The sequence below is a fragment of the Leopardus geoffroyi genome, chromosome D1, assembly GCF_018350155.1.
Source record: "Leopardus geoffroyi isolate Oge1 chromosome D1, O.geoffroyi_Oge1_pat1.0, whole genome shotgun sequence".
In the NCBI taxonomy this organism is placed as follows: Eukaryota; Metazoa; Chordata; class Mammalia; order Carnivora; family Felidae; genus Leopardus; species Leopardus geoffroyi.
Window position 1 is genome coordinate 10112932 of NC_059329.1, and position 25678 is coordinate 10138609.

At 38.0% G+C, this 25678-nt stretch overlaps 2 protein-coding genes across 6 annotated transcripts in view; both read left to right on the forward strand.

The window, feature by feature from the left end:
• The window catches only part of BCO2 (beta-carotene oxygenase 2), a 109571-nt gene that overhangs the window by 52924 nt on the left and 30969 nt on the right, over window positions 1-25678 (forward strand). The window contains exons 2-3 of one of the 2 annotated variants that reach the window (XM_045482795.1): window positions 10468-10543; window positions 15863-16067. In XM_045482795.1, coding sequence (XP_045338751.1) covers window positions 10525-10543; window positions 15863-16067 — 224 coding nt within the window. In that variant the 5' untranslated portion in view covers window positions 10468-10524. Of the gene's footprint in view, window positions 1-9895; window positions 10544-15862; window positions 16068-25678 lie in introns of those variants that run through there. The other variant, XM_045482794.1, reaches the window with a different exon arrangement.
• Window positions 3335-7513, forward strand: TEX12 (testis expressed 12). Of its 4 annotated transcripts, XM_045482815.1 has the most exons (6): window positions 3959-4064; window positions 4223-4292; window positions 4855-4933; window positions 5723-5834; window positions 5926-5977; window positions 6744-7513. In XM_045482815.1, exons 3-6 carry the CDS (start codon window positions 4871-4873, stop codon window positions 6886-6888), a joined length of 372 nt encoding a protein of 123 aa, XP_045338771.1. In that variant the 5' UTR covers window positions 3959-4064; window positions 4223-4292; window positions 4855-4870; the 3' UTR covers window positions 6889-7513. The 4 variants fall into 4 exon arrangements, with proteins under 4 accessions (XP_045338772.1, XP_045338773.1, XP_045338770.1 ...); XM_045482816.1 differs by lacking the exons at window positions 3959-4064; window positions 4223-4292 and adding an exon at window positions 3335-3361; XM_045482817.1 differs by lacking the exons at window positions 3959-4064; window positions 4223-4292 and adding an exon at window positions 3379-3436.

Here is a 25678-nt window from a genome sequence, read left to right on the forward strand (position 1 = left end):
AGGGAGGAGACTGTTCTGGCACGCCTTGAACCCGCCTTCAAATGTGGGCTCTTTCCAAGGGCAGTAGAACTGGAAATAAAGTCAGAGATTAATGTAAAATCACTATTTTAATGAGATAATTTCTGCTGTAAAAGTTGGAGTTCTGGCCCTTCCAGATCTTGTGCCTTGTGTACTTTCAAGCCCTTTTAAAAAAGCAACTGCTTGGTCAATTAGAAGCATCTTTTCTCACATTAATCTCTCTCTGTTTTGAGATTTTCTATTCACACTTTAGCACAAAACTTTTCCCTTATCTTGTGGTGCTGAATAATCAGCCCTATTAGAATAATCCCTATAATGTAATAATAGCACCTGAAGTGTAATTTTTAAAAAGCAGAGTAAAATATCACAGCCTTGAAAATAATTAGCAGAAACAAAATTCCCCGGCCAATTTTTTCTTGAACACGTGCCAAATGGTATTACCGTGCTGGCAAGGAAAGTAGCAAAGCGACTTTTGGTTTCTGCTTTTTTGGCCAGTATAGAGCCTATATGGAAACAGAGGTGTTCTAGAGTTGGGAATCAAATGCTTCCATAAGCAGCTAGTTGAGTTTGGTTTATTTATTTATTTATTTTTTAACAAAATAGGGTTTTCATTTTACAATGTTATAAAAACATCATGTCCACCGCAGTGATTACAAAGGAAGTCTGTAGTGAGATGGTCAGAGGTGCTTGGTGCAGAGACTACTAGAAAAAGAAAAATCATGCATTTAGGAAATATATGGTAAGAATACACACATGGTTGAAATTGAAGTAACAGATTTCCATCCTCCAACTGTAGTGTTCCATATAGCTAATTAATACGAAAGCATGAAATAGAGTCAAAGAATGATCAGAAGCAGAGCACCAAACAAGTTAATTTTATTATTTTTATTTTTTATTAGAAAATTTTTTTAACGTTTATTCATTTTTGAGAGACAGAGAGAGACAGAGCATGAGTGGGGGAGCGACAGAGAGGGAGACACAGAATATGAAGCAGGCTCCAGGCTCTGAGCTGTCAGCACACAGCCAGAGGCGGGGCTCAAACCCTTGAACGGTGAGATCATGACCTGAGGCGAAGTTGGATGCTTAACCGGCTGAGCCACCCAGGCACCCCCGAACAAGTTAACTTTAAATGGCCCATCGCCAATGAGTTTTCTCCAACTGTAAAGATGTAAAGTGCACAATTTTCCCTTTTCTTAGTTTTGGGATAAACTTTTCTTTTTTTTCTGATACAGAGCAACCCAGATGGCTTCATGTCTTACCTACTTCGTAAAATTATTTGTAAAGATTAAAATGAGATGATGATAGCCCTTTGAAAATTTTACCGTTTTTTTCCCCTTTTATTTTTATTTGAGAGAGAGAGAGTGAGGGAGGGAGGGAAAGAGAGGGAGTGAGGGATGGAGAGAGAGAATCTTAAGCAGGCTCCACACTCAGTACAGAGCCCAATGTGGGGCTCGATCACACAACCCTGGGATCAGGACCTGAGCTGAAATCCTACTGAGCCACACAGGCGCCCATTAAGCACTAGACAACTATAAAACTTTCCACACACTCTCATTTCTTACTCATTTAGTTTTTACAACAGAGATAACTATTGTTTTTCTTAGAGAGATAGTGAGTGAGCAGGGGAGAGGGAGAGAGAGAAACCCAAGTAGGCTGCATGCCCAGCCTGGAGCCTGACCTCATGACTGTGAGACCATGACCTGAGCAGAAATCAAGAGTCAGAGGCTCAACTGACTGAGCCACCCAGGCACCCCAATGGAGATAACATTTTAAAAATAAAATAAAATGGCCATGGTGTTCTCTTGATTTGGTGTAAACATTTATGTATTAGGTGGAATTATTTTTCCTGGAGGTACTTTAAGAACTAGATAACTACCTCTTTAGATACCATACAACGTGAAGGCTAGAAGAGGAATTGGATTTAATAGGCTATTAAAAATAATAGTGACAATAATGTTAACAATGCAGAAGAGTGGGCAACTTTATAATTTGCCAAGTAAGGGCATTAAAAATCTTAAAAGTCTTTATATTTTTATTTTATGACAGACCGTTTTAACACCAAAAAAACTAGGAATGACATGTATCAGACTAAAGGACAATTCTTTCAAGTGAATGCTGTGGCTTTATGAAAAACTCATTACTTTTCCCCCCTCATTTTACCACACATGCGGAAAATTTCAACACAGATTACTATCAGTCCTCAGACGGTGATAGGGATTCCAAAAAGACTGTCAAAAATTGCACCCTAATCATCTAGTCGATTAAGTAACTTCTATTTCACAATATTAGCAAATCAAATTAAACAAACTGAGTACCTATTTTCTGGGAACTTACTTAAAACGAATGGCTTTTTCACAAACAGCCGATAAATTACACACACACACACACACACACACACACACACACACACACACACAACTCCCGAGTCTTTATGACAATTAACATTTAGGTAAGCCAAACGGAAAAACCATGTTAAGTTACATATAGTTCGCTAAGGTGTGAGTGTGTGTAACTGGCATTTATTAGGGGTTATTGACCTTTGTTTTATGAGGTCATATTTTCCCCCTTCCACATCAACTAACTGGGCATAACTTTAGAATGTCTATCTTTGAAATTGCAGGTCAAAGTCACCACATGAGAGCACTCATGAGACTAACTTCCAAGTACATGGGCCACGTATGTTACAAAATTTTTTGAAATCATATTTCAAAATATTGACTAAACCTACTAGCATATCAAGAAAGCAATCTTCCAAAAGGGTGTGATTCTGAAAGTGTGGTTGCACCAAAGAAAAGGAAGCGAAGGAACGGAGGGTCTGGGTCTGGAAGTTTCACTCGAGAGCCAGCGGGAATTCAGCTTTAAACCCCTCCTTCAAACGTGCCACCTGGGACAGGATGTAACTTTTACTTGAAAAGTAGTGTCAGGGGTCCCATGTTCCTTTACTGAGATTCCAAGCAGGTGAGACACACCCCAGCCTCCCTTGGGCAATTCTAAATTCATGTTCTTTCTTGAGAGACTAGACTCAGATTCTTCCCACCTTCCCCAAATACACACGTGGAAGCAAGGGTAGATTTTTATTTCAGAGACTCCAAGTCCAGGGGGACAGCGGGAGAGCAATGGAAGAAAGCCACCCCTCCCTTAAGTACATGAGGGCTTCCCCCCGTCCCCCCGCCCCCTCGCCCCCACACCCCCTAGCCAGGCTCGGGGCTGGCCTCCAGGGCGGCTGCGCGGTCCATCACGTGACCCTTGCGCTGCCCGCTGGGAGGCCGTGGAGTCCGCGCACTCGCATGCGCACTCGCGCGCACTGCGCCTCCTCAGTCCCATGCTTTTGCTGAGGAAGAAGGTGCGGACGCCATGTAGTAGCCCAGGCTTGGGGTGGGGCTGGAGGGATGCGCCCTTGAGAGTGTGAAACAGCGCAGTAAGAGGATGGGCGCTTCCTCTCGGGGACGTTAATGGGTCTGAAACACAACTAGGGAGGAAAGGCAGCGGGGAGGGAAGTGAGAAAAAAAGGCAGGTGAAAAGGTCTGAGGGGCCCACTGGGCGTTGAGAAGAAAGACTAGGAGAAGTTGCGTAAGACACAGGGGCAGTGCCGTGTAATGTCTAGGGCACCAGAGCATTGGATTGCATCGTGGGGTTTGTCACAGGAGCACTTCCAGCCTCTTGGGGCAGCCCTGTGGAGTCCGCTGGGACCTAGGTTCTGACAGAAAAACGGACTTGTTTTTGCAGAGGCACAGTTACCTAGCTCTGGAAGTTTTCATTTCATCGACATGCACATTCTGTTACTCTGGGAGAGCAGAGAAGAGGTGTAGAAGGAAAAGGGAAGAGAAAAAGGGGAAGGGAAAAGAGAACGGCTTTCACGTTGGCTTCTCTTTTCGAACTTCTCAAGGCAAAGTGAGCGCTACTGGGCGTGTGTAATATGGTCTGCGTATTATCGTTACAGCTCGACGCCTAAAGGTGCTGGAAGGAGTGTAGGAGCGCTGTAGGGAATTTACCAAAAGGACATCTTTCTCTATTATTTGTTGTTGCTATCTTTGTGTCTTATTTATGTGAATATGATATATGACTAATCAAACATTCATTTCAATTATCCAGGACCAGAGTTTAAAGCAAAGTAAATTGATAGTTGAGTATCATCTCCTGAGATGTAGAGACACTCCCGTTGTAGATGTTTACATTTTTCGTTAGTTTAAATGTCATCTTTCAGATTCCTAGAGAAGTGATCTTCAGAATTCATGGGAAAGTAATTTAAAAGGAAAGTTTGATGCTATTTTAAGGTAAGATAGGACAGTAGACATTCAGGTACCAAGAGGTCTTGGTCTAGTCTGGCTCAGTTTTACTTGTTTGAACTCGGTCAACGGTCTCTGCTCCTGTTTTCACATCTTTGAAAAATGACATTGGATTACATGAACTATAAGATATATTTCAATGTTAAGATTTTTTTGAAGGTAGAAGAATCTTAAATTCTGGCAGAAACAAGGCAGAAGTGCCAAAGAGACTAGTTTGGCTGATCCTATGTAGAGGGAGTAGATGAAAATCATGGGAACGATAGATTGGCTGCAAGTGATCTAGGACTTTGGATGCCATTCCATGGAAATTGAATTTGTTCTGGAGCAATGAATAGTGGGAAGGTTTTTGAGTTGAAGAAATACGGTAATCAGAGTTTTGAAAGATGGCCCAAATAGCAGTTGATAGGATGGGATAGGGAAGGGAGAAATTGAGTTGTTCAGATAATGACAGCCTAAATTAAATCAGCAGGACTGGAAAGAAAGGGGAAGATTCAAAAAAGCTGTAGCATGCAGTTTGTACTTATATTTGGCATTCCTCTAAACTTTGCAGCCCTTGCCTCCAGAATATGATGGCGAGTCAAGTTGTAAAACCTGATACTAGAAATTGCAAGAGACCAAGAGAGCTGGAGGTAATCTATATGCTCCTGGAGCCTTAATCTTTGATTTTATTTTTTATACTTCTCAAATATTTTCTAGTTCAGAAAATTCTGTTGATCAATGGAATTTAATGTTTTCATATTCCCAGGACTGGGGTTGTCCCAGCAGGAAGTATGTTGACTCTAGCTGCTTTTTCATTAACTAGTATAGGCCTTCAAGAAACTATTGGGAGACTTCTTTGTTATAATTCGTGATGTAGAGACAGAAATGGGTTCATGTTCATGCATATGTGATACTTGGGTTTTAAATAAGTATTTTGCTATAATAAGGATACCTAGGTACTATAGTTGCTGATATTTTAAATTAAGAGCATTGTATCCTGCTCTTCTTCACTACTACCTCCTCCAGTTGATCTGTTTGCATTTGGAACATTATTTGCTTCCTTAAAGATTATGTAATCTTGCATAATTTTGCCAGCATTTGGCTATTGTCTAAGTGAAAGTTTTACTATATTGCTATGGGAATATCTACCGGTGCAAGATACAGGAAACTTTTTCCATCAAGGGATTAAAACCATAATCAAAGTCTAATGTAAAACCAAAGTAAAATTTAGTATGTTGAACAAGGTGCTTGTTAGGCCTAAAAGTTTTCTTGATAATAAAGTTTTAAATGGCTGATTAGGACATGAGCACATATAATTTCTAGCATGTGTGCTTTTTTTTTTCTGAAAGATGTTTTATTTGCCTTTTTGGACAGCAGAATGCATCTGTCCTAAGGATCTTGTTGACTGTTTATCTCTTTTCTTTACTTTCTTCTATTAGCCTCAAATGCCAGATAGTCCACATCTGTCCTCTCTTGGAAAATCAGATTCCTCTTTGTCTGAAAGCTCTGGACTATTTTATAAAGATGAATCCCTGGAGAAAGATTTGAATGGTGATATATAAAATGCTTATATTTCTATACATTGATTTTATAATACAGAAAATTTGTTACAGTTCATAACTTGGTGATTTTTTTTGAACAGACATGAGCAAAGAAATTAATCTAATGTTGTCTGCATATGCAAAGATCTTAAGGCAAGTACTTATAGCATAACCTCATGAATCTTTATCTTAGAAATAATTTTTTCTGGAAACTCTGTAATAGGAAGTTTAATTCAGTGGTTGCAGACCTATCCAGCAATTGTAATTTCAGTTTTTTTATTCTATCTCATTTATAATAGATTAATTGGTTATTTTTGAAGATTAATCCTAACTTTTCCACTAAACATCCTTTGTTTTGTTATTACCAGAGCTAAATATTAGGCTGGATATATTTTGGTCTCTAATTAGATGATATAACATTTAACATGTTACGAAAAAACTTCTTTGAGAAAAATGTCATTTATTGAAGTTAATGATAATAAGAGTGATATTAGATATAAAATATTTATGAAATATTTAAATATTATGTCTGTATATTTGAGGACTGACTGAATTTAAATATTTTATTGGTCTGAGATTATCAAGCTTATTAGGTATTTGATTTTTAAACTACTGGACAATCATAGTATCCGGATGATGGTTTGTGTGACTGTTAAAATAATGTATGTAGTTTAATATTAGAATTATAATGTAAGATACATAGTTTGCCCTGTCAGGAGACTTTGAATAGTTAAAAATATTTATGTGACTAATTTAACTTTTACTGAAGTGTTTGTAAATTAATGAAGTTTTTTAATGTGCAAAGCTATTTAAATGAAGTAGCTAACTAGTATAGCCATAATAAAAAACATCACTATGATAGTGTCACTAGATGTTATTACTATTTAGTTTAACATAAAAACTTTTTTTTCCTCATTAGTGAGAGAGCAGCAGTAGATGCATCTTATATTGACGAGATAGATGGACTCTTCAAAGAAGCCAATACTATTGAAAACTTTCTAATACAAAAAAGAGAGCTCCTGAGACAAAGATTTACAGTGATTGCAAACACACTGCACAGATAAAATTTGTACTTAAAATAAGCTGAGAATTTAAGCCCATTATTGTTGTATTAAGAGAATGACATTTATGCTCTGACACCTCTCTAGTTATTAAAGAAACTGTGTACCTGAAACATAGAAGGGGAAACTGCTTGAATTTCTTTTCTAGATTTAAAAGGGGCTTTATGCTGGACAATAATATGAAGTATGTACCTTTTTTTTTTGAGGCTTAAATATTTGGCATATTTCATAAAAGTGTAAATTATTTAAATTATATGTAGGTTCTTTTTTTTTTCCTTAAACCTCCTAGCATTTCTTAAATTTCTAAAAGAGGACTCAATGAGTTAATTTGGTAATATGTAACAATATTGCACTTTTTCTTTGCAGTACTCTAAGTAGCAGATAGGTAGCTATGGAGATAGTTTTAAAATGTTTTTCATGGTCAACATCATAAAAAAAACGAAACCTAAAGATAATTTGTCCAGTGTCACAATATGTAGTAAGATATAGCCAAGCTATTGCTATTTAATGTTACCATTTGATTATTTTCTCTATTAGTTACAACATATGGCTAATAAAAATTCTTGGTTTAAAATTATTTTCTTGTGGTAAAAGTGAAAAAATAAAAACCAGAAATTACTAATCAGAACTTTATATGAGTTGGCTTTTTTACATATCAACCTTATCAGTGGTGTAGTTAATAAATTATACTTAGAAACCTTAGCCATTGTGTGATATGGGATAAAAGTTAGTAATCCACAAGTAAAAATTGGCCAAACAAGAAGACAACCTTGGTAAGTCATTTCAAACCTGTTATGATTCATTAATTGAATTTCAATTAGAGGATCTCTAATGCTCATCTAGCTAAAAAAAAAAAAAAAAAACCTATAAAAAATGTTCAAAGGTATTGCTATGATTTTATTGAAAACTTTTAATATGTTATATAATTATATGTGATAACTATGTTAATCAGGTTTTTAAAAATCACAGCACACATTTTTCAGTCATATAGATCATTCAATCTATTTTATGTCTATTTTACATATATAAGCAATCACAAATTTGTGCATATTTATAAACAACACCACAGGGAATTTGATATTCTTCTGGTGGACAGCGTGTGTGCCTTGCTGCCTTGTAAATGTAAAATCTAATTTGACTGCCAGAACAGCAATCAGATTACTATTTTAAGGCATATATACGACATAACATAAAAGGATTGAAAACTGTAAAATAAAATGTTTACTAAAAATATGGGTTAGGTAGAAAAAATTATTAGATTTGTGGAGGGATATGCTAATGACACAGGATAGTTTGGAGGTCAATGAAGTAACTCTTAGAAATGGAATTTTAAAATAACAGTGTAACCAGAAGACTATATTTGAGTTGATATGACATGTCACCTGGATTTTGAGTTAGTCTGTTACCTTACAGAATTTTTTAATGTTCTAAAAACAAAGATGTCTCTACTGGCACATCATAACTAAGAAATGTTCCGGAGTTACTGTTTTCTAAACATTAATTACTATTGAGAAAGATAAGGTTAACAGATTGTTTCAGAGTACATTTCATAATATACTTGTTATATCTTGTTAGTGTCACCATTGTTCAACATCAGGGTCTTTCCTGTGCAGTTCAGAGAATTGGTCTGATCATTTCATCTGGTATGATTAAGACTAGGGTGCCTGGGTGACTAACCGACTTTAATCTTGATCTTGGCTCAGGTCTTGATCTCAGGATTGTGAATTCAGGCCTGGTGTTGGGCTCTGTCTTGAGCATGGAGACTCCTTAAAGGAAAAAACAAAAAACACACCTAGGGAACTGATTTTTAGTCAAAATGTGTTTACTAGGATAAAAGTTCCTAAAAGCCTAAATAAGACGGATTTTTATTAAATTTTGATGTCTTTGGTACCATCCACATAAGCAAGAATAATTCTCTGAGTAATTAACAACTGGAGATAGGCTATTCCAGAAATACCATTGCCTTTTAATTTACACTTCTACTATCACTCATTTCAATAAAATTCCACGTGTTTGTAAATTACTTGTTACTGGTTACCAATAAAAATATATATTGAATATCTTTGTACGTCATACTCTGCTAGGCATTGTGGGGAATACAGCATAGTTTAAGATACTTTTTGTTCTCCCTTCTGACATTTGTAACCACTCCTTTCTTGAAATACATTTACATGTCTTTGGTAAGAAAACATGATAAGTAACTGTTAAAAAATAGGGGCGCCTGTGTGGCTCAGCTGGTTAAGTGTCTGACTTCGGCTCAGGTCATGATCTTACGGTTCGTGAGTTTGAGCCCTGCGTCAGGCTCTGTGCTGACAGCTTAGAGCCTGGAGCCTGCTTTGAATTCTGTGTCTCCCTCTCTCTCTGCTCCTCCCCTGCTCCTGCTCTGTCTGTCTCTCTCCTTCAAAAAATAAAACATTAAAAAAAAAAAAATATATATATATATATATATATATTTCTGTTCAGTACTAGTTAATTCCTTTTAGTTGGAGTTACTAGAAGGCATTTGGCAAAGGGGTCAGAGAAGTAGTAAAATGGGTTTTTGAAAAGAAGGAGGGTATTTCAGGCAGGGGAAGGTTTGTTAAAATGGCACAGAAGAACAAAAACACAAACACATGGTATGTTAGATAGGCTTTTTCCTGAACTGAGAATTCACAGAAGGGAATAGTGTATCATCTAAACCACTAGAGAGGAGGGATTGAATCTTGTTTTCTTTCTTTTTTTTTTTTAAATTTTTTTTCCAACGTTTATTTATTTTGGGGGGCGGGGGGACAGAGAGAGACAGAGCATGAACGGGGGAGGGGCAGAGAGAGAGGGAGACACAGAATCGGAAACAGGCTCCAGGCTCTGAGCCGTCAGCCCAGAGCCTGACGCGGGGCTCGAACTCACGGACCGCGAGATCGTGACCTGGCTGAAGTCGGACGCTCAACCGACTGCGCCACCCTGGCGCCCGAATCTTGTTTTCTTATATTCTCAATTTGTAGCACAGTATTTGATACATTGGTGCTCAAAAGTGTTTGTTAATCATTATACATTAGGGCATACCTTCACAGGGCCTTATTCATACTAGATTATCAGAAAATGTCTTGTAAATTAAATAAATGGAAAAGAAAAGGAAGGATGATATGGTACAAAGCAGGCAGACAATGGAAAGGTAGGTTGTGGCCTGATTGTAGAGTCCTTTATTGACAGACTACATTTGGACTTTATTCTGTAAGGACAGAGATGTGAACCTTTCAGAGGAGAGGAGCATCATAATGAAATGGAACCCATGGATCAAGGGGCTTCTTTGTAATGTGACAACAAGTTTAAAAGAGGAAAGTTTAGGAAGGGAGACCGCTATTGATGGTCCAATTTCAGAATTTCAAACAATCACTTACCATAGGTTGGGATACTTCTTGTGGAAAGGAGACTAAAAGTTTGCAGGCATCTGGAAGCCCTGCCCCTTTACCACCACCTCCCTGCCTCCTGCCCGCATTCCCTCCTTTCCTGTCAGTGAGCCAAAGACGGACCAGGAAGTGAGTGTGAGGTTTTGGAAATCACGGATCTGTTGCTACTGAATGTAATACCAGAATGTTTTTTCAGATCTTTCTCCATTTTGTCAGCAATCTTTCTACCATTGCAGTGGGTTTCTTTTCTGTGATGGTACGTTGGATCTCAGGTAAGGGATTCGCCCCTTTCTCCTCCCCTTCTTCCTCTTCTGCCTGCTCAGGCTTAGAACTCTGTGCCTCTTTCCTGAAGAATACTGGGGGCTTCTGAACCTTTTCACTCTGTGTGTAGCAGATACAGACAGCAACACCACAGAGCTGGGAGTTACGGAAGGCTGAGTCAGGATTTGTTTACTCGTCAGGGAAACAGCCTTTCGTTTGCATACTTTACATAACATGGGGCAGGATTCATGGTTTAGGGATTCTCTTGTGTATGCACTAGGGAGAATATTCACTATTTAGACCTGTCTCAATTGAAAATCACCGCTACACTTCCTAATATAAATGTTTGGTTCTTTTATTTGCATTCTGGGGGACTGCCTTAAAACCTCTGGTTATTGTTTTGTAGCTTTCTATTATAGCTACTATTATTATATGATTTTCTTTCTTGAAATTGGCTGATGCTGAGCTAACAGAAATCATACCGATATGCACTAGAAAATTGTTGAACAATTTAGTGGTTGCAGTATGCAAAGCAATGTGTTAGGTACTGGAGTGGGAGTAAAAACAAGTGACTCTGTACTCAAGGAATACCACTAATAAAGTATATTCATCTTTATTGCACAAGACAGAGTAAGGTAAGTGCCCTAACAGAGCTGAAATAGATGCTGTGTGAGTTCAGACTAAGGAGAATTAGTTCTTGCTGTAGGAAATGGGAATGTTGTGTTTATGAAGTGGGTGACATGGGTACTGAATCCCAAAGGATGAATAGGGTAAGTGAATTTCACCTGGAGGAGATAGGAAATACCCTAGTTGAAGAGACAGATATAATTTTTTATTTATTCTTGAGAGAGACCGACAGAGTGTGAGCGGGGGAGGGGCAGAGAGAGGGAGACACAGAATCCTGCCCAGGTTCCAGGCTCCAAGCTGTCAGCACAGAGCCTGATGTGGGGTTCAAACTCCCAAACCACGAGACCATGACCTGAGCTGAAGTCAGATTATTACCTGACTGAGCCACCCAGGTTCCCTGAGAAGGGTATAATTATGATGAGAAGAAGAAAATAGGAAGTGTTTTAGTTTGGCTGGAACAGAAGACCTTAGTGCGGGGGCGGGCAGGGGTAGTTCTGGACAGGTAGGTTGGTGTGAGCCTGTGCAGTGCCTTCAGTGGTTGGCCAAGTGGTTTAGACTTTACTTGGTAGACAGTGAGGAGTCATTTCTGAAGGCTTTTGGAGGATTATATGATACAATCAGATCTGTACTTAGATTAATTTAGTAGCAGTGCTTCCCAACCTTTTCCACATGATACCATGCATAGAAAGTGATAATATTGGGGTGCCTGGGTGGCTTAGTTGGTTAAGTATCCAACTCTTGGATTCGGCTCAGGTCATGATCTCATGGTTCATGGATGGAGACCAGCATCAGGCTCTGTGCTGACAGCAAGGAGCCTGCTTGGGATTCTCTCTCTTCCGCTCTCTGCCCTTCCCCCGCTCACGCACGCACGCACACGCTCTCTCTCAAAATAAATAAATAAACTTAAAAAAAAAAGAAAATGATAATAACTCTAGCTCACCCTGGAGTAAATTGGGATCTGGAGCTCCATGAGCTGTTTAAAACTGGAGGCATTTGGCCTGGAGCCTCTGGCCATCCCACCTGTTCGGAGGCTCTGGCATAGGAGATAGCTTCCCTATCTAATTTCATCTGATTAAGAGGCTGTGATAATATCATCTAAGAGGTTGTGAGGGCCTATATTAGGACAGTAGAAAGAAAGTGACTGATATGGCAAGAGAAGTGGAAGCATCAATGCTGATGAGGACAGGTTTGGTCCAGAAGAAAAATTGGAGGTGCTGCCCAGGTGGGGTGGACAGGTAAAAATCCTTACAAAGGCTTTGCCCCCAGAAACCCTTGTAAACTGAGCCCTAGTAATTTACACCTACCCTATATCATCCCCTTAGCATTCTCGTCCTGGCCCTGTCCTGGTATACTCAGCAGAACTTAACCACTTAGTGAATGTGAGGGGACAGTGAAGAAGAGGAGTTCAAGGCCCACAGAGATTTTGAAGCTAGGTGATTTAGTATGTGGGAAAAATTGATTTAGAAGGGGGAAAATGAAGAATTCTCTTTTGACATGTTAAGAATCGTCTGCAAGAAGTACTTGGTGAAATTAAGGGACTAGATGAGACTACTGAGGAAGTGTGCTGACATTAAAGAGTGAAGATCCAAGATCAGACTTTAGGAACACACTCCTGAGGTGATAAGGGGAAGAGGCCCTAATAAAGGGAGTTAATAGTGTTTGCAAATGCTCTACTATCGTTATATTTAGTTATGACAACCAACATAAATAGGAAGAATTACCTTTCTTTTATCCCCACGGCACCCCCATTTTATCATTGAAAAACTTGAGGCTCAGAGTGGTTAGTAACTTACCCAAGGCTGTCAGCTAATAAGTGAAGCTAGCAATAAGCAAACAAAGAGGGAGCAGGGAAGTTAGAAAAGTGCAGTGTCTCAGGAACCAATAATAGAAAGGGGTTTAAGGAGGTCTAGAACACAATATCCAATGTTGTGAAAAGTCTGAAGAATATATAATAAACTGCCAATAGTATGCTATGGAGTACAGAATGTATACACACATAAACTTTTTCTAAAATGTAAGATGTTTTAAATTATTGAATCTCTATTCAGACCATTGTCCAATCAGCGTATTCAATGTAATTCTACTTAAGTGAGAGGAATAAAAACTGACCTCAGGATATTTATGTTAATAAAAGAGGAGAGTGAGATGAATATGCAGAATATAAATAAAAGTAGTAAGATAAATAACCAAGGGTTTCCACCTTCCAGATTTGCAAAACATCCTGTTTATACCTCCACTTCCAATAGTGTGGTTCTCATATTTTAGTGTGACTAAGAATACTTGCTTGCTATACCCTAGAGATTCTGATTAGGTCCAAGATGAAGTCCCTGAATCTCCATTTCAGCAGTAATACCTATTTCTGTTCCAAGTAGTTCTCAGACTATACTTTGAGAAACAGTGCTCAAAATGTGGATTACAGTATAAATGGTCTGTTTGTTTATTAGGCAGTGAATTCCTTTACATCAGGTTTAAAAAAATTTTTTTTTAAATGTTGATTCATTTTTGAGAGGGAGACAGAGAGCACAAGTAGGGGAGGAGCAGAGAGAGAGGGAGACACAGAATCTGAAGCAGACTCCAGGCTCCAGTTGTCAGCACAGAGCCCAATGAGGTGCTCAAACCCATGAACCATGAGATCATGACCTGAGCTAAAGTCAGACTCTCAACCGACTGAGCCACCCAGGTGCCCACATCAGGTTTTGTTTTTTAAGTATATCCATTTATTTTGAGAGTGTGCATGAGCACATGTGAGCAGGGCAGAGAGAGAAGGAGCGAGAATCCCAAGTAGGCTCCATGCTGTCTGCATGGAGCCCAACATTTGGCTGGATCTCACAAACCATTAGATCATGACCTGAGCTGAAATCAAGAGTCAGACTCTCAACTCACTGAACCACCCAGCCATCCCTACATCAGGTTCTAATACTTTTTATCCCTTACCAGTTACCCCTTTGTTGAATGAATACATAATTCAAAGGAAGATGATATTACATCTTGTTGGATTGATTGTTAAAAGCTATGGAAATAATGATAGCATTTTTTGAGTATTTACTATTTTCTAAAAACTTTACATAACCTAACTCATTTATTATTTATAGCCATATTATTATCCTCATTCGAAAGGTTATTTATTTGGAAAACAGCAGGCCAGGATTTGAACCCTAGCAATCTGCAGCCAGGCAGGACCTGGGCCAATACTCTTCTTAAATATTACAGTATACTTCCTCTTAAAGGAAGTAGCATTTGAGATAGAATTTGAACAATACTAGAATTTCCTTAGGGGTAGATTAGTAGGAAGGGCATTCAGGGTAAGAGTCAATTTTATTTGGGAATTCAGAAAATAGTTGGGTTTGACTGAATTGTTTATTATTGGAAAGTAGAAGGAATCATGTACTCTAAACCAAATTTTATGAAGATTTGAAAGAAATGGGATAATAGATATAACACTGTAAAATATTTGGCTAAAATAATGCAAATCTCACTTCTTGAGAAAAATAGGGTCTCTATGCGTTAGTTTTTCTAGTTTAGACTTCTGTATCACTGTTAAAATTTTAAGTAAAATAAGGCACTAGTTAATTATATATCTGACTATCCCTCTGTGTTAGGCAACACTACCTTGTGAACGAACACGAAATAAATATGAAGAGGGATAATTAAAAAATTTTTTTTAGTATTTATTTTCAAGAGATAGACAGAGTGCAAGCGGAGGAGGGCAGAGAGAGGGAGACACAGAATTTGAAGCAGGCTCCGGGCTCTGAGCTGTCAACACAGAGCCCGATGTGGGGTTCAAACTCATGAACCGTGAGATCATGACCTGAGCCGAAGTCAGATGCTTAACTGATTGAGCCACCCAGGTGCCCTTAACAGGGATAATTTTTACCTTCTTATTATATAATAATGATTTTTTCTTCTTGTGGCTTTTGAACTTCAAGTAATTTCAGACCAAGTGTCACTGCTTAATTTAATTTATGATACCCTTCTTTTAGAAAATGCCATGCACATTCAAGTGTATGCCATTAAAATGGAAGAGGCTGAACTACAGACCCTACTAAATTCTTATAAATCGCTAGGAAATCTTTGGGATCCCATTCTGGTGGATCAAAAGTAATTATGATAGTAACGAATACTGGTCATTTTTTTTAAGCTTGCTTTCTTTCTTTCTTTACTTATTTAGAGAGAGTGCACTCGCCTGAGTAGAGGAGGGGCAGCGAGAGAGGGAGAGAGAGAATCCCAAGCAGGCTCTGTGCTGTCAGTGCAAACCCCGACAAGGTGCTGGATCCCATGAACCATGAGATCATGACCTGAGTGGAAATCAAGTCATTCGCTCAACTGACTGAGCCACCCAGGCGCCCCTAGTGGTCATTTTTAAAAAATCCTAGCAATGAGGTTGCTGTTAGCACATCTTGGGTTAATATGTAGATTCAGTCTTGTGAAAAGAGGAGTATTGTTCAACTATGAGAAATGATAATAATAATTAAGTCCTGAGTGTGCTGCAAGAATACAAAGAGGATTGTTGTGCTTCACAAATGGAGATCCAGAGAGTTGATGGTCTGACAATGAGGGGAGAGAGGAATTTGGAGACTATATTTGGACCTATATATAGGTTTACTTTTCCTTTACCAGTAGATAAGAATATCGTCTGAGGGAGAAACAGGCATGTTTATGGAAGATTGGTAAAATTTTTTGTGCTCCTGGTTTCCTCTTCACAGTTTTGAAGAAGTATGTGGAAAGTACTCGTCAGAAGAAGGCAATCTTCAATAAGCAAGAGAGACTTCCATGTATTGCACCACTAGTAACCACGGTGGAGGAGACACCACAGATTGTCTCTGCTTACGTCCGAGGACATTTTCCTCAGTGGCTCCGTGGCTACCTGCTTCGAGTTGGGCCTGGGAAATTTGAATTTGGGAAGGATAAGTAAGTCTTGAATTTGGAAAACCATTTGGATTTTTTAGCATGGCTGGTTCTATGGAATATACATTACGTCTGCTTTCTCTCTGAGGCTAACATTGTCATGCAGTCCCTTTGATTACACATGAGGAAGCTGTAGTCTACAGGAAAAAGAAAAAGGAAACTTAATTCTTTTTCTTAAAAAGTCCTGACTTTTCTGCTCTGCAGAATATTCTGAATTTGGAGTTCTCTTGAAGGCTCATGCCAAAAGAGAAGTGTCAGGAACTGTCTGTATGACCACTGAGCTCTGTTTCGCCACAAGTTCCTGAAGGAAGGAGCAACGTCTTCACCTCATACAGCTCCCTCACCCAGTGTCCCCCAGACACAGTGGCTCTTTCGGTTCCTCAAACTGGGCACATTTATTTTTGCTCAGGGTCTTGGCATTGGCTCTCATCTGTCTTTCCAAGTCTGATTCTTATTACTGTATCAGCTCAAGTCTCATGTCCTTTGAGCTTCCCCAATGTCCCAATCTAAAAATGCTGTTATTAATTATATTTCCTATTTTAATTCTCTGCACAGCACTATCAATGTCTAGTACTTTTTGTTTGTGTTCCTCCACTAGAATAAAAATTCCATGAGAGCAGGGAGTTTTTTCTTGTTCACCCTGTATCCCCAGTATTCAGGACAGTGCCCTGCTCTTAAATAGCACTCAATCAATACATGGAAATAAATGAAAAAGACCAATAACTCTTTAGTACATTATTTCTCTGTGTGGTTAGTAGGGACATGAAGTGGTATAAAGAAACCCTTATGGTAAGGGAGGAATCTTCTTTGCTTTAAACATTTTTAAATAATAGAAACTTTTTTTCACTATAAAACTTTTTACCTGTATAAAACTTTTTGAAATATAGAACAGAGTGGGGCTTGGGTACCCTGGGTGGCTCAGTCAGTTAAGCATCCAACTGTTGATTTCAGCTCAGGCCATGATCTCATGGTTCATGGGTTCCAGCCCCACATGGGGCTCTGTGCTGCTTGGGATTCTCTGTCTCTTTTTCTCTCTGTCCCCCCCTTGCTCACACTCTCTCACTCTCAAAAATAAACTTAGAAAAAATAATAAAAGAACAGAGTGGGAGAAAATGTGGGTCACATTCTCTGTTAGCACTTTAATGTTTCTCCTGCTAGTCTTTGCCCCATTTCTATAGATTTATTTTGAACAATTACACTCATATTGTATGTAGACTTTTTAAAAGTTCATTTATTTATTTTGAGAGAGACAGACACAGTGTGAGTGGGAGAGGGGCAGAGAGAGAGGGAAAGAGAGGATCCCAAGCAGGCTCTGTGCTGTCACCGCAGAACCCTATGTGGGACTCAAACTCATGAAACCGTGAGATCATGACCTGAGCTGAAACCAAGAGTCTAGTGCTTAACTGACTGAGCCTTCCAGACGCTTGTATGTAAACTTTTTAAAATTGAGGTATAATTGACTTAACATTAGTTTCAGGTGTAAAACATAATGGATAATATTTGTATTGTTGCAAAATGATCACCACAGTAAGTCTAGTTAACATGTGTCACCACACAGTTACAAAACCATTTTTTTTCTTGTGATGAGGACTTTTAAGATATATTCTCTTAGTAGCTTTTAAATATACAATACAGTATTATTGACTATTGTCACCATGTTGTATATTACATTCCCATTGCTTAACTTATTTTTGTACCTTTTAACTTCCTTCGCCCATTTCACCTAACCTTACCCCCTCATCTCTTGAAATCACTGATCTGTTCTGTATATCTATGAGTTTGGGGTTTTTGTTTTGTTTTGTTTTAAAGATTCTATATATAAATGAGATCATATGGTATTTTCTTTGTCTTTCTCTGTCTCTTATTTTATTTAGCAAAACGCCCTTAACCATGTTGTCACAAATGGTAAGATATCCTTATTTATGGCTGAATAATATTCCACTGTATACAGTAAATCCTTGGATTGTGAGTAACTTGTTCTGTGAGTGTTCTGCAAAGTGAGCAGACATTTCTAATAAATTTTAACTTGATAAACGAGCAATGCCTTGCAATATGAATAGTACGTGATACCAAATGTCACATGATCACAACTGAGCCAGTGGTTCCTCTCTCTCTCTCTCTGTCTGTCTCTCTCTCTCTCTGCGGGATTGTGGGTGATTGTGTCCCATGCTTGGATGCTTGGTCTCAGGTTGCCGTGTTTGGTAGAAATCAGTGACTTTTTTAGAACGTTGGAAGGGTCCTACAACTGGCACTAGTGTATTTTTTGTCAGTTCAGAGCACCTATGAGCAGTCCTTTGCTTTTCCATCCAAGAGTGAGCTTAGGAATGCTTTGCTTCATTCTAGGTCAGGCTTCCTGCAGATACAGACCCTTTCCTCTGCTGCCTTATTGCCAGTTACATTAAATGCAGTATTAAAAAAATAAAATAAATAACAGTATATGACAAGAGTTTATTAATGTTGTACTGTAGTGTACATCTGTGCAAGCATATACAATGGCCCATGCAGAAAAAGATTCCATTGAGCCAATAGATAGCAGTGATTCCCTTAGTGATAGTGAAAGTCATCCTACACAGTAACCCTCCTTTCTCTTGTCTCCCTGACCCCAGTCATGAAGGTTTTCAAAGAAAGTACAAGTTAATTTGTTTTTCTTTATATTTTGTATTTTCTTTATTTTTTCGTATTATATTAAAGTATTGTAATCATTTCTATATAAGTATTTTTAGGTTGTGGAACAAATCATCTGAGTTTCCATTATTTCTTATGGGGAAATTTGCTTACATATACAGGTGCTTTGGATTACAAGCATGTTTCTGGAATGAATTAAGCTCACAAACCAAGGTTTTACTGTCTACATATACCACATCTTCTTTATATATTCATCCACTGATGGAAATTTAGGTTGTTGCTGTGTCTTGGCTGTTGTAAATAATGCTACATTGAACATGGAGGTGCAGATATCTTCTGGAGTTAGTGTTTTTGTTTTCTTTAGATAAGTACCCAGAAGTAGGATTACTGAATGATATGGTAGTTCTGACAGTGGCTGTGCATATTTACATTCCCACCAACGGTACATACACAAGGGTTCCCTATTCTCTACATCCTCACCAACACTTGCTATTTCTTGTCTTTTTGATACTAGCTATCCTAACAAGTGTGAGTTGATATCTCATTGTGGTTTTGATTTGCATTTACGTCGTGATTGGTGATACTGAGCATTTTTCCATGTGCCTATTGACCATCTTCATGTCTTCTTTGGGAAAACGTCTATGCAGATCTTCTGCCCTTTTTTTTTTTAAATTTATTTATTTGTTTTGAGAGAGAGAGAGCATGAGTGCATGTGATGAGTGGGGGAGGGGCAGAGAGAGAGGGAGAGAACCCCAAGCAGGCTCCACATTGTCAGCTTAGAGCCTCACTCGGGGCTCCATCTCATGAACTGCAAGATCATGACCTTAGTCGAAATTAAGAGTTGGATGCTTAACCGACTGAGCCACCCAGGTACCCCCTTCTGCCATTTTTTAATTGGATTATTAGTTTTTTCGGTATTGAGTTGTGTGGGTTCTTTATGTTTTGGATATTAACTGATTTTTTTTTGGCTCTGGTTTAAAAACTTTCACACTATCATAAGCCTTTTATACATGTTGCTATGAAATCTGAATGACCATTATTTTTAATGGCTGAATGATATTGCAGGAAACATTGCCTTTCAAAAAAGTAGTAAAATACACATAGCATTAAATTTACCCATCCTAATTATTTTTAAGTGTACAGTTGAGTTACATTAAGTACATACACATTATTGTGCTGTCATGACCACCATCCATCCACTTTTCATCTTGCAAACTGAAACTCTGTTCCCATTAAACAGTGACTCCTCTGGGAATGCAAACTGGTGCAGCTACTCTGGAAAACAGTATGGAGGTTCCTCAAAATATTAAAAATAGAACTACCCTGTACCCAGCAATAACACTACTAGGATTTTATCCAAATGATATGGGAGTGCTGATTCATAGGGGCACATGTACCCCAATGTTCATAACAGCAGTATTGACAATAGCCAAAGTATGGAAAGAGCCCACATGTCCATCAACTGATGAATAGATAAAGAAGATGTGGTGTGTGTATATATATACATGTATACATACATATACATATATATCTACATACACACACACAATGGAATATTACTCAGCAATCAGAATGAAATCTTACCATTTGCAATAATGTGGATGGAACTAGAATATATTATGCTAAGCGAAATAAGTCAGCCAGAGAAAGACAAATAATCATATGATTTCACTCATATGTGGAATTTGAGAAATACAGCAGATGAACATAGGGGAAGGGAAGCAAAAAAAAAAGATGAAAACAGAGAGGGATGGGGTGCCTGGGTGGCTTAGTCAGTTGAGTGTCCAACTTCGGCTCAGGTCATGATCTCAAGGTTCATGAGTTCGAGCCCCGCATCGGGGTCTGTGCTGACAGCTGTTAGGCTGGAGCCTGCCTCGGATTCTGTGTCTCCTCTCCTCTCTCTCTCTCTCTCTCTCTTTCTCTCTCTCCCCTCCCCTGTTCATGCTGTCTCTCTCTCTTTCTCAAAAATAAACATAAAAATTTTTTTTTTAAAAAACAGAGAGGGAAGGAGGCAAACCATAAGAGACTCTTAAATACAGAGAACAAACTGAGGTTTGCTGGCAGAGTGTTGGGTGAGGTGATGGGCTAATTGGGCAATGGGCATTAAGGAGAGCACTTGTGGGGATGAGCACTGGGTGTTATATGTAAGTGATGAATCACTAAATTCTATTCCTGACATCATTATTACACTAGATGTTAACTAACTTGGATTTAAATTAAATAAATAAACAAACAAAAAAAGAAAAAAGAAAAATCAACTTTAGGAAAAGTAGAAAATGGCGTAAGGAAGGAAGAGTAATTATAGTTTTCTACATGACTGTGTTGTGAATGACATTTTTATAGTCAATAATATGAATATTAAGTGTTAATCTAATTAATATTATGATAGTGATATTTAAAATATTGGGAGATTTAAGAGGTGCTCATGCATAGTGGAGATGGGGAGAGAGAGGAGAGCTAAATCCTTATCTTTCCTAGTAGAAAGCCAATAAAAGTCTAATGTGAAAAATAACAAGCATGTTAATTAGCAATATGGAAGTAAAAATCAAGAGTCAAATTAAAGTATTTGAAAGCGTTGGCCTCTAGGGACAGGAAAATGGAGTAAAGGGATTAGAGACTTCAGTTTATCATAGGAAGTTTTTTGGAATTGGTCGATTCTTTAAAACTACATATATGAAATTGAACTATGTGTGTGCATTTAAACTACATAGATGTGCGATTTAAATTAAAATTGCAGGAACTTCCGGTTGCTCAGTGGGTTAAAGGTCAGACTCCTGATTTCAGCTTAGGTCATGGTCTTGCAGTTGGTGAGGTGGGGCTCTGCACTGACAGCAAGGAGCCTGCTTAGGATTCTCTCCCTCGTCTTCTCTCTCCCTCTTTTTCTCTTTTGCTCAAAATAAATAAATAAACTTAAAAAATAAATTAAATTAAAATTGCAGAAGAAAAAAACATGAAGTAATACAATTTAAGGGAAGAGAGGAAACCTCTACATTTTCTTCCAGTCCTCCCCGTGTCCTTGAAGGAGTTTAGGACACGTATTCCAAAATACGCCACTTCGGCATACTGAGCTGAAGGCACTTGAGAAACAGCAGATGCAGGAAGGGCTCCTGACCTCCCCTTTTCTACCTAAAAACAGGCCATAAAATTTCCTACAGGAAGGGAGCCCTCCCTGTACCAGGAGGCTCTTATCACCAGAGCCTGGGAACGGACATTGAAATGGATCTTAGGTACAAGCTTATTAAAATAGCCTCATCTTCCGCTAGGTTTGCTTCTCTCATATAGCTCATGTTGCTTCTCCCAGTTTACTGCCCCCAGCCCTGACTCCTGGTCTTGTCGTTTCCTCACAAACTTATCGTTTCTTGTCTTAAAAAAAAGGTATCGGGGCGCCTGGGTGGCGCAGTCGGTTAAGCGTCCGACTTCAGCCAGGTCACGATCTCGCGGTCCGTGAGTTCGAGCCCCGCGTCAGGCTCTGGGCTGACGGCTCAGAGCCTGGAGCCTGTTTCCGATTCTGTGTCTCCCCCTCTCTCTGCCCCTCCCCCGTTCATGCTCTGTCTCTCTCTGTCCCAAAAATAAATAAACGTTGAAAAAAAAAAAAAAAAAAAGTATGAAAGCTTCCTGCTCTAGTCACTTCTCCAGGGCTTCATTATCATACAAAGGCCCCCACAGAAATGTAGAAATTTAATAAAATGTATACTTTTCTCCTGTTAAAAAAATATAAATAAATAAACAGTGACTCCTCATTCTCCCATTCTCTAAGCCCCTCCCCTTCCGTTCTACTTTGTGTTAGCTACATTATTCCCTTAGGCCTGGTGAGACTCTGATCATGGTCCGTCTCTTCTTTTCCTAGCTGTTATTGGAAAGAGATAAACTTTAGGAGCAAGATATATTTATTAATATTTATATATTCAAGATATATTTCTTAATATTCCAGATATTTTAATTTGCTGAACCTGTTGCATCTTGTCTTCACTTGATTAACAGATTTATAAAATGCTAGTGCTGAAAGGCATTAAAATGCAGTGTGTTCCTCACCCCTAGCTGTGTAAAAAGCGCTTAAGAAGTTACTTTAGATGCCTCCGGTGGAGTTGCGGATGAGGGGGCTGGGAGATTGGGAGGTAGTTTGGAGGTAGAGAAAAAGAAGGTAAATGAGCCGGCCTATGGATCCCCCTGGCCCTAATTAGCAAAGGTGTGCTTTTTTTCTGTTTATATATCTGAATTTCAACAAGTTGTAATCTGAAAAAAGATTAGAAGGCAAACAGAAGCGCGAGAAGGAAGAGAAAAATGAAACTACTAGCCCAATCTCTAGACTGTAACAGCCTCTGAAAGCATATGGTGTTTCATCTGCTGCCCTGGTAAACGTTAGAACCAAGCAGCAGAGCTCCTCAGCGCCTAGGCTTGCGCTACAGGCCTCTTTTCAGATAAACGTCTTTGTGGGGCAGGTGGGTGGTGAATTGGCAGTCAGTACATTTTCATTTTCTTCTTTCCCTTTAGTGCCCTTGTCCCCCCACTCCCTTTCCTGCCAAATTGCTTTTTTTCTAGTTCACCCTACTTTTTGGGATGTTGTAAGATCCGAGGATTTGGAGTCAGCACTGAATTCAAATCTCTTTCTTGCCACTTACCAGCCCTGTGACCCTGGCATGTTTTTATTCTGTACCTTGGTATTAATATTTATTCACAGGATCAGTCTGTGTGTGATAAATTAATAATTATTAAAATAATATTTTATATTTATATATAAAATAAAATATATATTTACTTTTTAAATGTTTATTAATTTTTGAAAGAGAGATGGGGCGAGGGGCAGAGAGAGAGGGAAACAGAGGGTCCAAAGCAGGGTCTATGCTGACAGCAGAAAGCCCAATGCGGGGTTCAAATTCACAAACCAGGAGATCATGACCTGAGTCGAAGTCTGATGCCCAACTGACTGAGCCACCCAGGTGTCCCTATATTTATTTCCTATATTTATTTTTATGTCTGCAGGAAAGGATATGGTAAAGTGCTTAGCACAGTCCTGTCAGGTAGTTTCTCCTTCTGTCATATATAGTATTTTTTTCAATTACTTCTCTGTTGTCTCAGTAGTCACTTTATGGTATAGTTATTTATGTGCCTGTAAGCACTGGTCTTGGCACAAGCCTGGCAGATAGCAGGGGCTCAAGAAAAGTTGGCTGGTTTCAGTAAATGAATACATGGAATGATAGGGTCTAGTCTAGAAGGATCTTATGAAATGGAATCTAGCAAGCTGAATATATTATTAGGTAGATGAAATTTTTTTTTTTATAAGTGCAAGGATGAAAGTGATGTGACTTAACAGTAGAATGTATTAAAAATTACTTAGGGGTTTTAGTTGATAGTTCAGTGTGAGTCAACAATATGAAGTGGTAACCAAAAATAAATCAAGAAAGAAAACAAAAGAACGTGAAGTCTCTTAAGTGAGGAAACTGAGTGTCTGGTGTTATACCCAGAGTATTGTGTTTGAGACTATGTATTGTAGTTTTAGAGGTATTTAGATAAGAATAGCAATAATTATTGAAATTATTTTGTTTTTAGTGTTTTTTGAAAAAAAAATTACCAAAACAGAGAAACTGCCAGCTAACATAATCAAGAAGAAACAGGGAGGAAGTACAAATATTCAAAACAGGAAATGGTAGTGGAAAGAAATCCATTGAAATAGATAAAATTTACGAGACTTTCTAGGCCTTTATGCAGATACATTTCAGAACCTCGTGAAATGGATAATTTTCTGGGAAAACACAGATTACCAAAATTCATAGAGATAGCAGGTTTGAACAGAACAGTTTTTATAAAGGGAAAAGGGGTACTTGTTAATTATCTACCTCTCAAAAAAAAGCACCAGACCCAGATTTCTTCATAGAGAAATGCTACCAAACCTTCAAATATCAAATAGTCCTAAAGCTCTGTATATCATTTCAGAGAAAATGAAACAAGTATAATGTTCATTATCTACACATGATGCAGACAGTACAGAAAATGTATTTATTCATATTACTTATGAATATCAATGAAAAAATAAAAATATATAGTGCTAATACAGTACAAAAATATTTTAATAACAAATAGAATCCAACACTATATAAAAATATAATTCACAATGATGAGGTAGGATTAATTTCAAGAATGCAAAGTAGTTTCATTATTTGGAAATCCATTAATATATGCCATATTAATAGGTCTCAGGATAAATAGTCATAGGATTATCTCTGTAAATGCTGACAAAACTTTTGTCAGAATTCAACATCCATTCCTCATAAAAATACTCAAGAAAACAGGACTTGATGGATACTTTCTTAATGTGATTTTATATACATACATACACATATATACACATACAGGTAAATATATATGTACATCCAATATATATGTAATAATATATTTATATATAAATATATGTATGTGGATATATATGTATATACACGTGTGGATATAAAGGTATAAGTATGTGTATATGTATATATGCATATATATATATAATACATTTTGTGTGTATGTGTGTATATATATACACATTTATATATTTATATATGTGTGTATATATGTAAACATGCATACACAAACATATATATTTTACTCTTAATCTTAAAACCAGTGATATTAAAATGAGAAACACTATAGGTATTTTAAGATAGGAGCAAGGAAAGGATGTCCCCTATTCCACTGCTTTTCAACTGGATGTAACCAATACAGTCTGACTAAAGAAACTGATTAGAGGCCCAAAGATTAGTAGGGTAAGACTCTCTGTTTGCAGATGATATCCTAGTAAATCTGGAAAACCACACAGAATCAATGACAAAACCAATTCAAACAATAAAAGGTAAGGTAACAGGATGTAAAATTAACCTGAAATCAATAGCCTTCATATACACAAACAATAACTAGTTAGGGCACATAATGGTAGAAAAAACTTTTACAGTAGCAACAAAGAAGATTAAATATTCAGGAACTTAATAAGAAATGTGCAAACTTTAAAACAC